The 12,806-nt window shown below is 52.5% G+C and overlaps 1 protein-coding gene across 1 annotated transcript in view; it reads left to right on the top strand.

The window, feature by feature from the left end:
- Positions 1–6,671: 6,671 nt before the first annotated feature.
- LOC103192625 (protein-arginine deiminase type-2) overlaps positions 6,672–12,806 on the top strand; it is a 53,870-nt gene continuing 47,735 nt past the window's right edge. Inside the window, exon 1 of the mRNA XM_007935626.2 lies at positions 6,672–6,763. Coding sequence (XP_007933817.1) covers positions 6,672–6,763 — 92 coding nt within the window. The remainder of the gene's footprint in view (positions 6,764–12,806) is intronic.

Here is a 12,806-nt window from a genome sequence, read left to right as displayed (position 1 = left end):
TTCATGGACATAAAATGCTGGGGCTATGAGGCCCCTCCAGGATGATCTTGCACACCTCTCTCCACACTGACCTCCAAAGAGATGACGCAAGAAGAATGTAAGCTAAACTCAAGGAAGATCCACCAGGCCCCATGGGGCTGAAAGTGGAAGGGAAACAAGCTCTTTCTTCCAAGGTGCCTCTGGGTAACCTTGAACCTCCAACCTTTCAGTTAGTAGCCAATCCTGTTACCCATTTGCACCACCCACTCAGGGACTGCTTAGTCTGGAAGTTCCGCTGAAACCTGTTTAGCTTCATAACAACATGCAGTCCTGCACTGACAGATGGCTGGTGCCTATGCATGAAGTGTGTTGGCTGGGAACCGAACCGAAGTCTCCTTCAAGGAAGGCAAGAATTCTACCACTGAATCACCACTGCCTCCTCCCTCAGCTGTAGAGCAGGGATAATACTGTGCGCCTTGTGAGGCTGCAGTGAGAGTTAAAGGAGATGCTGACTGTGGGGTTCTTAGCTCAGGGCCTGCACACAGTGAGTGTTTAATAAATGGCAGCCATGAGGATCATGAGCTGTTGGTTCCAACCTCCCCATCCTTGTCCAGCCCTGTCTCCACCGGCACCTGTCAGGCGGGCAGGGAAAGTGGAGCCCCTCTGCCATGCATTCACCCCCTGGAGGGCAGGGGCAGGGCCCGACGGTGTCTGATTCCCAGACTGAGTAGCCAGGGCTGGACTGGTGGGAAGGCAGCAACAGCCTTATAAAACAGCTCTCCCACTAGCCAGAGGACCAGGAATCATCACTCACTGCCCTGGGGTGCTTGTAAATTTCCAATGAAAGGTGGCACCGCCTCCAATGAAGTCAAAGAAAAGTCTACAGTTCATAGCACTGTGACAAACAGACCATCCCACTCCTTGCAGACTTGCACAGTGATCAAGCCAGGCCTATTGGGCTGTGCCCACCCAATACCCAGCAAAAGCAGAGAGCTGCTGACTTAGCCAGGCTGTAGCTGTGGACTTGACCTCGGCCTGCCTGCTTCCCACAGCAGGTGGCTCACTGTTGCCTTTGCTTTTGACCCTCCCTTATGTCTCTCTCCCCTTCACAAGTGATAGGCAGGTCAACCCCACCTCAATCAACCAGATCCTCTCCAATGAACGCTTTATCAACCACAGTAAGTTTGTACAGGTACAAACTCAGTGGTTTGTGGGTATAGGTTGGGCATGGTTGGTGACAGGACAGATGATAGAATCTGAAGCTCACAGGCTCATGGAAGCTCAGGCTGGTACAGGCCCAGACAGGGAGAGTCACGTGCATGTGAGGAGGACAAGCATTCCAGGCAGAGGGAGCAGCATAGGCGATGGCTCTGAGGCCTGGAGTGGAGCACACAGGCCTTGAGTGTTTGAGGACCAGCCAGGAGGCTGAAGCAGAGTGAGGGGAGGCCAGAACACGTAAAGACTTGAGGTCCATTGTCGAGACTTTGGCCATGACTCTGAGTGAGATGCCAGGCTATTGGAGGGTTTTAAGGAGGGATCTGCTCTACCAATAACTGAAAAAGTTCTCTCTGCTTGCTGTGTCAAGAATGCATCATTGGTTGGGGGAAGGGGACAGGGAAAGTAGGACCAGCAGGAAACAGATGGCACCTCAGGCTGAATGACTGGAGAAGAGATTAATGAAGGGTTTGTCTTTGGACAATTACATTTGATGTGCCTATTAGACATCCCAGTGGAGATGCTAAGTCGGCTTCATACTTACCAGTGTGGAGCTCAGGAGAGAGGTTGGGTCAGAGATAGAAATTTGTGAGTGGTCAGTGCATAGAAGGTATTTTAAGCCATTCAACTGAGTGAGACCCTAAAGAGTGAGGGATCTAGAGGAGGGTAGAGAGTCAAGGATGGAGCCAAATGGAAGGATAGGACTGAGGGAATGGGACACAGAACAGATAGGTTTTAATGAAAGGCACAGATACGGTTTGCTTGGACAGTTGATCCATAGGCACTTGGACATTCCCCTCTCCTCTACCAGACTTGAGCCCTGAGGTCCCCTCAACATACACTGGCAGGGTGTCCCCCAACCTTGCCTTCCCTCCACCTCCCCACCTAGAGCTGCATCGACTGGAACCGTGAGGTGCTGAAGTGGGAGCTGGGTCTGGCCAACTGTGACATCATCGACATCCCCCAGCTCTTCAAGACGGAGAGGAGAAAGGCAGTGGCCTTCTTCCCTGACTTGGTGAGGCAAGGGTGGGGGAGGAGCCCACATCACCATCTGGGACTTAATGTCAGGCTCCAAACCTCCACCCCCAGAGGGGCAAGATGTTTGATCTCAGGCATGTCTGGGATTGTGGCAGCAGATGGGGTGGCAGGGAGAATCCGAGGTCCTGATACGGTCACTGCAGGATCCTCATTGGCTATGACCTTCATTAAGGGCCATCAGGCAAGGGCTCTTCTCTCCTCCCAGGGACCCACTTGGTATCTGTGAAGGAATGATTGCATGAGGTCATTGTGTAAAGCACCTGGTATGAGTTGGGTGCTCCAATGCCCATCCTGCTCCCTTTCTCCTGGATCATGGCTGCTCATCTGTTCCACACTTACTGAGGTGCTCTGTGGAGGGTATAGGAGTCTGTGGGTGGTACCAATGGTTAATGCACTTGGCTACTAACCAAAAGGTTGGAGGTTCAAGTCCACTCAGAGGGCTTCATAAGAAAGGCCTGGCAATCTACTTCTGAAAAACTTACTATTGAAAACCCTATGGAGTACAATTCTACTCTCACATACATGGGGTCACCAGGAGTCAAGGTCTACTTGACAGTCACTGGTAGAAAATACCATTTATTTGGACTTGAGTTTGTGCCAGACAATATGCCAAGCATTTGACAATGTATCTTCTCATTATTCCTTACAACCCTATGACATGGTGACTGCTTTTACCTCCCTTACAGAAGAAGAAGCTGAGACCCAGAGAAGCCATCCATTTCCCAAGGTCACACAGCTAGTGAAGGGCAAAGCTGAACTTGACCCCAGGTCTGCCAAGTTCAAAGCCTATGCTCTTCACCACCAGGCTGGACAGTGCCTTTGTGTAAATTGGGGATAATAATAGCTCCCACATCATTGGCTTATTGTGAGGATTAAATGAGCTAAGACGAGTGAAGCCCTTAGAACAGTCCCTGGCACAGCCTGTGGTTCAGGAAGTGTGAGTCTGGTCAGCTGTGGCAGCATTGTTACTTCCTCCAGGCAGGCTCTGCAAGATCTCACTCAAAAAAGTTAACAGTGGATGTCTGTGGTGAGCATTGTGCTCTTTTAAAGAACTACCTACATGGGATCAAATTGACAATAGCAGCTCAAAAGGTTAGATAGGAAATTTAAAGGGCAGTGAGTTTAGGTTAATGTTGTTGTTGTTAGGGGCCATCAAATCTGATGCAACTCATAGCAACCTCATGTACAACAGGACAAAACACTGCCTGGTCCTGCATCATCCTCACAGTTGTTGCCATGCTTGGGCCCATCATTAGAGCCATGGTCTCAATCCATCTCATTGAGGGGCTTCCTCTTTTCCATTAACCCTCTGTTCTCCCAAGCATGACATCCTTCTCAAGTGTATGGTCTCTTCTGATAACATGACCATAGTAGGTTAATGGGAGAGGGACATTAGAAAAAGGAGGGTGAGAATGGTTGCACCAAAGAATGTGATCAGTGTCACTGAATTGTATATGTAGAAATTGTTTAATGGGTATATATTTTGCTGTGTATATTTTCAACAACAAAAAGTTATTTCTTTTTTAAAGTTAACAGTGATCTTCTCTGGATCCTGGAGCCAGGATGATCCTAATTCCTTCTTCTGTTTGCTTATCTGATTTTGCTTTTCTGATATTTCCACACTGATCAAGTATTACTTGTGTGATTTTTTTTCCTTACTTTTGAAATTCTTGCACAAGTGGTACCCTCAGTGGGCTGTGAGGTCAGCTAGTGCTGTGTCTGAATCACCTCCCAGGTGCCTCAAGGCCTGGCACAGAACAGACCCCCAGTAATGGCCAATGCCAAGAATGGCTCAAAAGAACCCCTCCCAGCCCAAGTGCTCCAGCCACACACTTGGCAGGGACCAGAGTGGGGTGGGGGGATATAAGTCAGCGCCAAGAATGGGCACTGGCTAAGCCTGTCCTTTGCTGGCATTCCCCAAAAGGCACAGAGAGATGCCTTGGGGCTCTTCTGGGCCTAAGGGGAGTGGTGGGAGCAGCCGTGATGCGTGAGACCTCCGGCCCTGAATCCACCAACAGCTGTGACCACTTCAGCTATTTTAAACCCGTGGGCACCAGGAAGCTCCATCATATCAACCAGGCCCTATGGCCCAACCTCTCAGGCCCTAAGCCAGGGGCAGAAGCCCCGGGTGTGTGGGGGTCAGCAGGGCCAGAATGGATTAAGGGGAGAGGGGTCTCATTTCTTGCACACTGACCTTGTACCAAACACTGTGCTTGTATTTTCCATAGATGGGCTCGTTTAATATCCTTACATCTGTGCTGAGAGAGGAATCACTTCAGATGAGGAACATGAGGCTCTGAGAGACAGGGTGGAATGTTCAAGGCTGCAAAAAGGCCGAGCTGGGCACAGAAGCTAAGTGTCCCCATCTATGAAACAGGTGACAACATTCCTGTCTGCCTTCACCCCACATTGTCCTTGCCTTCCTGGGGCAACAGCACAGGCTCCAATCCTGGCTCTACTGCTCTTAGGAGCTATGTGACAAAGGGTAAATTCTTGGACTTCTCTGAGGCCCACTTTCTTCATCTGTAAAGTGGCAGGGTTACTAGAAGGGGATAATGACCTAATTCTAAGGCATGAACAGTGCTGTCCTGGAGCAATGCCTGGCATGCAGAAAGCATGAAATCAGTGCCCCCCCATTCTTACTTCTCTCCTGGAAATTACTGCCTTGTGACTGATGTTATCATATACTCTGCTCCTCTGATGACCCAGTGGGGACTCATTGGGGTGTAAGGTCCCTCCCCCACTCTGGGTCCCAGGTTTGTACAGTGAAATGAGGGACTGCAATAAGGCAGGGTTCTTGGCAGATGCCTAGTATCTGCCACATGGTTGAAGCGCAGACAATAACTCTGGCAGACACCCCTCCTCACCTTCACAGACAGGCCCAGCACAGGTTTGTTTCTCTCTTTGTTGGCTTCCTCAAGCTGCGTCCTGATTGGAGGAGGAGCCAATTAGTAGGGACCAGCCTCACCCAAAGTCTGTGTGCATTTGGGAGGCACATGTCCCCCTAGCCAGTCCCCCTTCTATGTTCCTCCCAGATCCCTCTGAGGAGCAGCTGCACCCTTCACTACATCCTAATGTGGGTTGTTCCAATAGGGTGCTGGGGTAAAGGGACCTAGACACCTCTAAGCTTGGTCCCTCTTATATGGGTGCATCCACGCACCACACACATGCTCCCAAACCCCCATCAGTCCTATCCCCTTCCTAAACATCCCCTCTCCACCCCACCTCTTCCCCACAGTGTCTGCCCACCCTCCTCCTCCTCCTCCTCTCTATCTTTCTCTCTTTTTCTCTCTCTCTCTCTCTCACACACACAGAGAGAGAGAGAGAGAGAGAGAGAGATGAACTGTCTAAACAGCCCCTCAACTGGCTTCAGAGCCAGAAGGGTCTGGAATGAGGTGGCCTGGACCAGCTCCACCTTGCACCTCAGCCTCCATAGGACCCAGACTGGCTTCTGTAGTGGTGCCCAGAATAGAATAGGGCCCCTCAGTCCTGCCCTCTTGCTGTCCCTCTACTCTCACACTTGCAGTCACCAGATGGCATCAATATGTCAGTCTATAAACACGGGTCAGATCGACCCTCTTCTCCCCATCCTTCTCATGCGGCCCCCTGCCCCCGCCAGAGTCTTCATTGCCTCTTCCTCAGTCTCCTCACTGGGTCCACCTCCTTCCTCTACCCATTTCACTTCCACCTCTGGCCACAGCACACTTCTCCTGAGGACGCCTGTTCCAGGCTTCCCCTCCCCCACCCACCCAATGCCTTGGCTTTGCATCCCAAACTCTGTAGGCTGCTGGCTTCTCTGTTCCCATTCCTCTCCCCATTTTTGCTCTGTTGATACCAATCTGACTGTTGGTATCATACAGACAGACAAAAATAGAGGAACCGGGAGAGGGAGATCAGGCAGCTCCCTCTCCTCCCCACTTAGTTTGGCAAACGCCTCCCTTGAGACTCGTCTCCTACTCCAGGAAGCCTTCCGGGTTGCCCAGGCTGGGTTAGGGCATCTCCTCTGTGTTTTCACCAACTCCTGTCCTCGCCCGTTTGGCAGCTCCACGTTTTCATTGCCCCACTAGGCTGGGAGCGCCAGAAGAGGGATGGGGGCCGTGTCCTGGCGCCCAGCACCTGGGCGCCCACTGGCAATTTGTTGAATGAATGAATAAATAAATAAAAGGGCAAACCAACACGGAAAGGAGGGAACTGGCAGCAGCAGACTTCATCCGGACCACAGGGGGGCGAGATGAGTTGAGGGGCGTGGCCACGCTTGACAGACAGAGCCGTGGCCCACTGCGAGAGGAGTGCGGCGGGCCGCCCCGCCCCGCGGGTGACAGAATAAGGCTCCTCGCAGGGCTGCGACCGGCGCAAGCGGCTGGAGCGAGTGCACCTGTGACAGGTGGCTCGCTACGGATCAGAAGCGGAACGCGGCGAGGACCGTCACTGCCGGGAAGATGCTGCGCGACCGGACCGTGCGACTGCAGTATGGCAGCCGCGTGGAGGCGGTGTACGTACTGGGCACCTACCTCTGGACCGACGTCTTCAGGTAAGCGGGCCTCTGCGCTGGTGGGAGTCACCCCGCTTCGACCTCAGGGCTCCAGGCCGAGATCTCGCTCCTAGAAATCCTGGGAGTTCCCACACACACCCTGAGACTCTCCCTGGACATAGGTACTGAACAGTCTTCCTCCCGCCCAACCTACCCTTCATCCCGAAGCCTCTGGGCCCAGAAATCCTAAGAACACCACCCAGACACCCTGAGAGCCTCGGAACCTTGTGTCAACCTCCCTGAAATCCTGAGACCACACACACACATGCTGACACAGCCTCAGCCCCCTGCTTTGTCAACATCCTTTCCCCACCCCCACTCCTCTTCACCCTAGTCTTCCCACCTCCTGACCCTCTCCCAGGGCAGCCTCAGTCCTCACCACCCCAGCTTCTTCCACCACCCTCTCTCCTTTCACTTCCTCACTTTCTTCTCACCACATCCCTTCTTCCCCCTTACGTCCTCCCTTCCCCTCAGACCCTCCTGACTCACCACCACCCCAACCCAGCCTCCCCTTGTCCCCTCCTCTCACTCTCAGGCCAGCCCATGGACTTTGCTGGAGACTAGGCAGGTCCATAGGGGAGCTGCCCTGAGGTGGTATCTGACCCTGGGGGGGGCTGATCAGGCTCCAATTTCACCCTGTGGGGGCTACTGCTGGTGGCCTGTCCCCAGGCGCTGGCTGTGCAGTCCTTGTCCCCAAATGCCTTCCTTTGACTTCACCCTGGGCTCAGAAAGGGGGCTTGTTCTACAGAGCTGAGCCCTGGGACTCCAGGTGCTGAGGTGGGTCCTTTTTGGAAGAGCAAAGGACTCCCTGATGTTGGGTCCTCTTCCCTCCTCTCTTCTCTCTGCCCACGGACTGGGTAGAAGGGGGCTTACGGATTTCTGAGAGAACAGGCCATGAGGTGGCAAAACTGAGGTCAGAGCCCCAGGACGCAGCCAAGTCTACTGACCCATCTCCCCTGCAGGGTGTGGGGCAGGGCCTGGCGAAGGCGTGGCTTGTGTGAATGAACTGGCAGAGAGAGCCCAGGTAGGATCATGCTAAAGTTTTACCTGCAGCCCTCCTTCCAAGCATTTGAAATGTGCTCCCATTGCTCAGATGGGAGGGGACAGGCCCAAGGGGAGGGAGCATGCAGGACTCAGAGGGGCATGGACTGCTGGTGACTCTGGGCAGGTCCAGTGTGGCTTATTGCTCCCACATCAGCTGGAGGTTGCTCAGAGTACCCTGGTTCTCCCAGGCCCCCACTGAACCCCAACCCTTTATCTTCCCCACATGGACCCCCACATACACCCCCAGCCCCATTCTATCTTTCACCGCTTAGGGCCCTGACAACCCTGCCCAGCAAGTCTCCTGCTACCTGCACTGCAGGCACTGGCCATGCTGACACCATCAAGCCCCAGCCAAGTACTTCTCCCGCAGCCCAGCCTCTCAGAGAATAAGAGCTCAGTCACCCCACCTGCTGACGCGTCTGGGCCCCTGGGACCCAGGACCCTCTCCTCTCATTCACCCCTGGCCTTAGGCTCAGCCTCAGCTGTCCTACATGTAAAGCTCAGGGTGGACTGAGTATTCCTGAGGGTCATAATATAGCAATGGAGTGTGGTCCAGGTCCCAGGGGCCTGGGGGAGCCCCCTCCCTTCCCCACTCCCAGCTCTGAACTGGGAACTGCTGGGGAATGGGCTGGGAGCCAAGGCACTGAGGTCTGTAAGCCTCAGCTGTCACCGTACCCGCCTGTTTGTTCACTGAGGCACTTTCAGTGCAGCCTGCAAGACTGGCGCAGTGCTGGATCCTCTGTCTGATGGGGGGAGGGCCACACAGAGGCCCCCTGCCCTCTCTCTGTCCTGGCACAGAGAGCCCAGCCAGGTGAGGGCAAGGAGTTGGGGAGGTGTAGGCAAGTGGCAGAGGAGTGACAGTTCCCTTTGTCCTTCCTCAAGACATCAGCACAGTATGATTTCCAATTACCACTGAGAGAGGCAGTGGGGTCTGGACCAGCATTGCCCAAAAGAAATAGAATGCAAGCCACAAGTAGGCCCATCTGTCATTTTAATCATTGTTAGTAGCCACGATTTTTAGAAAGTTAAATAGGTTAAATTAATTTTAATAATATACTTTATTTAACCTAGTGTATCTAAGCATTCTCATTGTGATACGTAATCAATATAAAAATTATCAGTGAGATTGTTTACATTCTTCTTTTCATACTAAGTCTTTGAAATCCAGTATGTGTCTTACACTGAAAGCACGTCATGGTGGGGACTGACCACATGGCAAGTGCTCAGTAGGTCATGTCGCTGGGGCAACAGTGCTGGATAGTACAGGGCTACAGCAGGGTCCCACAACCTTGGCCCTAGTGACACTCAGCAGGATACTTCTTTGTCAGGGGGGCCCATCCTGCACATTGTAGGCTGTTTAGCAGCATCCCTGGCCCCTATCCCCTAGACACCAGTAGCACTCCCTTAGCTGTGACAACCAAAAATATCTCCAGACATTGCCAGATGTCCCACAGGGGGATGGAGGCACAGAATTGCCTCTAGCTGACAAGCACTGGTCAAGTGGAAGGACGACTCTTCTGAAACTAAGACGACTAGGCTGTGGCTGCCATTGTTACTCCTGAAATCCATGTAATAAGAGCTACTGTCAGCGTTAATGATAGCAGGTGATATGAATGAAAACTTACAAACCAAAAGCATTATCTCATTCCATCCTCACCCCAGACCTTGGAGGTCATGCTGGGAACATCCCCATTTTGTAGATGAGGAAAGTGAGGCTCAGACCAGTGAGCCATTTATCTGATGTCACACAGGACTAAGGTCCACCACTCTGTCCTTTGTGACCCTACATTTAATGAGCAGGTTGAACTGGATGGCCCTTTTTGCCTGTGTCCCTTCCACCTTCCACCAGGGCCATAAGACCAATGCCCCAGAAACTCCCCACCACCACCACCATTTGGCCAATTTCCAACCACTTCCCACTGAGTCCTTCCCAGACTAGACACACTCAGACCCCAAATGATGCCCCAGGGACCTCTAAGTAGTCCCCAAGGAACAAGGCCTGGTGGACCCTGGACCCACTTACCTAAAGAATGGTGTCCTGACTTCTCACTTCTTCAAAGTCCCAAAGGTGAGTGAATAGGCCTCCAACCCCCACTCTTCCCTCCCAAGGACTCTGGGCCCCTTTCCCCTCTCAGACACACAGCAGGGCCTCGCCTGCCTCATCCCACAGCAGACCCAGTGGTCCTGGCAGGCAATGCCTGCAAGTATTAACACCCCTCCTTCCTTCCCTATGGATTAGAAGAGGCCCTCAGAGTGAAGGCTGCTCTTTAGGGCTTCAGAAGCTGGGGGCAGTGGAAAGAGGAAGGATTCGAAGTTCCCATCCACTATGTGTGACTTTGAAAAAATCACGTGACCTCACTTTGTCTCCACCCCCTCACCTGGACAATGGGGATGTATGAGGGTCAATCACAGAACAAGGACTTTGTGCCTGGTAGAAACTATGGACATAGTCATGATGAATATCTGACCATTCAGCTGCCCCACAAGCAGTCTTCCAGGCCACTGTGGGAAGGGGTGCTCAGGGCCACCTACCTCCCCCAGAAAAATTGGATGGATGCCCTGACCCAGCCACACTCTGCCTGCTAGTCTCCAGCAAGCTGTGAGTAGATGCACAGGAAGGCACAGGAAGAAAGAAGTAGGCTTTTTTTCCTAGAGGTTGTATTTTGTGGTCATTGTTAAAGAGCCTGGATTTTTGCTCCTGAGCTCTAGTGGTGTAGTGCCTAAGGCATTTGGCTGATAACCAGAAGGCTGGTGGTTCAAACCCACCAGCCACTCCTTGGAAGGAAGACTGGGCAATCTACTTCTTTAGAGATACTGCCTTGGAAACCCAGGGAGGGATTGCTGTGAGTTGGAATAAACTCAAAGGCAGTGAGTTTGGTTGTTTTGTTTTGTTTTGTGTTTTACCCCCTCATATACTTGTCTTTCGTCTGGCATGTGTCTGCCTTGTCCACACAGTCTCCCCTAGTGGTCCCTTTAGCTGACAACCACTTCTTCACTGGGGCTGACCAGGGTCGCCATGTGATTCTAACTGAAGAGAGGGCATAGAGTGAGTAATGTCTGCAGGCTGCTTCTACCCTCCCCACCCACCTCTTGCAAATGATTTTGTCCCTGCTTGGGAGCAGTGGGCACCATCGGAGTCTGGGAGTGTGGAGGGCAAGCAGCCTTGGAATAAAGTGGGGGGTGGGGGTGACCATGCTCTCTGCAAGCTACGGGAGCACTGACGCACAAACCCAGCCTTGGAGACAGCCTCTCCTTTTCCTGCCTTGGTTTGTGTATCTGTCCAGGGGGTTCCTTGATAAGGCGGGTGTCCCCTTTTCCTTCTTGCTGGAAAGAGGACAGGATTTGTGTCCTGTGGTTGCAGGAGCTTCTGGGCATAGGGACGATTGTCTCTTGCTTTTGCAGAGTGGTCTCCCAGGTATACCAGGTTTTCATTTGACCTCACAGTGAGCCATGAGATGAGAGGTGAGGTGCTCCCCCTGCCTCCCTTCCTGGGGATACCCAGTGCAGGGGCCAACCAGCCATTTTCCAGATAGGTCCTTGCCCATCACTCCCTGGCAGAAGATAAGAAGAAGATACCAGGGCAGGAGTTCCTAGACGTTGGCACAGTAAATGCTGAGGAAAGAGAAACACAGATGAAAACAGAGAAAGTATAGATGTGTATCCTGGATGGGAGAGCCCAGAGAATTTCACTTCTTCCCCATTTCTGACTCACCCCCAGACTTTCTCTCTCTGCCCCTTGTTGGGGTGACTGCTGGGGGATTTACTTGATTGCTTTTAAAAGTGTCCTTAGGACAAAGCTCAGGGAGAGTCCAAGATCCAGTCTGAAGCATTAGGGGCTCAGGATGCCATAGTCTCCCCTCCCATAGTGTACTAGGTCTCACTTTGTCAATCCCATCTCCTACCTGCTCCCCAGCATGTAATCCACTTTGCATTTGCAGAGGCCGTTAGCCCTTGAATGTACCAAGCTCTGTCCGACCTCAGGGTTCCCTCTGCCTGGAACATTCCCCAAGACCTTCACATGCCTGACTCCTCATGAGTCAGGTCTCAAATGTCACCTCCTCTGAGCAGCCCTCCTTAACTACCTAGTTTTGTGATGCCCTGACCCAAAACTGCAGGCACTCTCAACCTCATTATTCTTTCTCTTCTTTTTCAGATCTTATTTATGTAATATTACTAGCTAACATTTACTGAGCACTTACTAGGTACCAGGCAGCCTTCTTGGCCCTTCGCATGTTCATTTCCCATGTATTTGATAACTTGCATTTATTTAAACCTCACAACAACTTCATAAGTTCAGCACTATTATTGCCTGCCTTTCACAGATGGGGAAACTGAGGTCAGAAATGTTTGTCCAAAATGTCACAGCTGGTAAATGGTGGAGGTGGGATTTGGACGTGAGCAGAACCCAGGCCCCTAGCTCCTCTACTGGGCCACTTCCTGAGACTGGTGTTTTGGGCATATCCTTGTCCATGTGCTTTCTGCCCTCCTTGGGCCCACAGACCTCCAGCCCTAAGCCAACACAGTGATCTTGGTAGAGTGAATGAATGGATGGATGGATGTGCTGGTGCTGTATGGTGAATGGCCTCCTACCAGGCTGAGCTCTCCACCCCCAGCATCAAGAACCAGGCAGAGTTGGTACAGCCTGTGGAAGGTCAAGGGCACGTGGCCGAGCTTGGCTAGAGCTATACTTTCTTCTGAGAGAGTGGTGGTAGGGAGGGATCCAGGCCAGGTCAGGTGGGTCTGTAAATTAGAACAACATCCAGAGCCCTCAGCCCTAAAAGGGAGGCCTTGCCAGGAGCTGTTCTAGGGCTCCGGTTTCAGGCTAGTTGCCGGATAGAAGGGTCTGAGGAGAACCTGGTGCCCTGTGTGCCAAGCCCCCAGCCCCCTACACAGCTAGGGTCCCTGAAAGCCTTCCCTGCTGCCCACAGGGCCTGAGTCAGGGCTGGAACACAGTGTCAGGGGCTCACCCCAGTGCCCACCCCCTAGCTAGATGCACACT

This window comes from Orycteropus afer, unplaced genomic scaffold (genome assembly GCF_000298275.1).
Source record: "Orycteropus afer afer isolate SDZICR_OR568_19922 unplaced genomic scaffold, OryAfe1.0 scaffold00031, whole genome shotgun sequence".
Taxonomy (NCBI): Eukaryota; Metazoa; Chordata; class Mammalia; order Tubulidentata; family Orycteropodidae; genus Orycteropus; species Orycteropus afer.
Note: the sequence above shows the minus strand (reverse complement) of the source record. Positions and strands in the feature narration are given on the sequence as shown.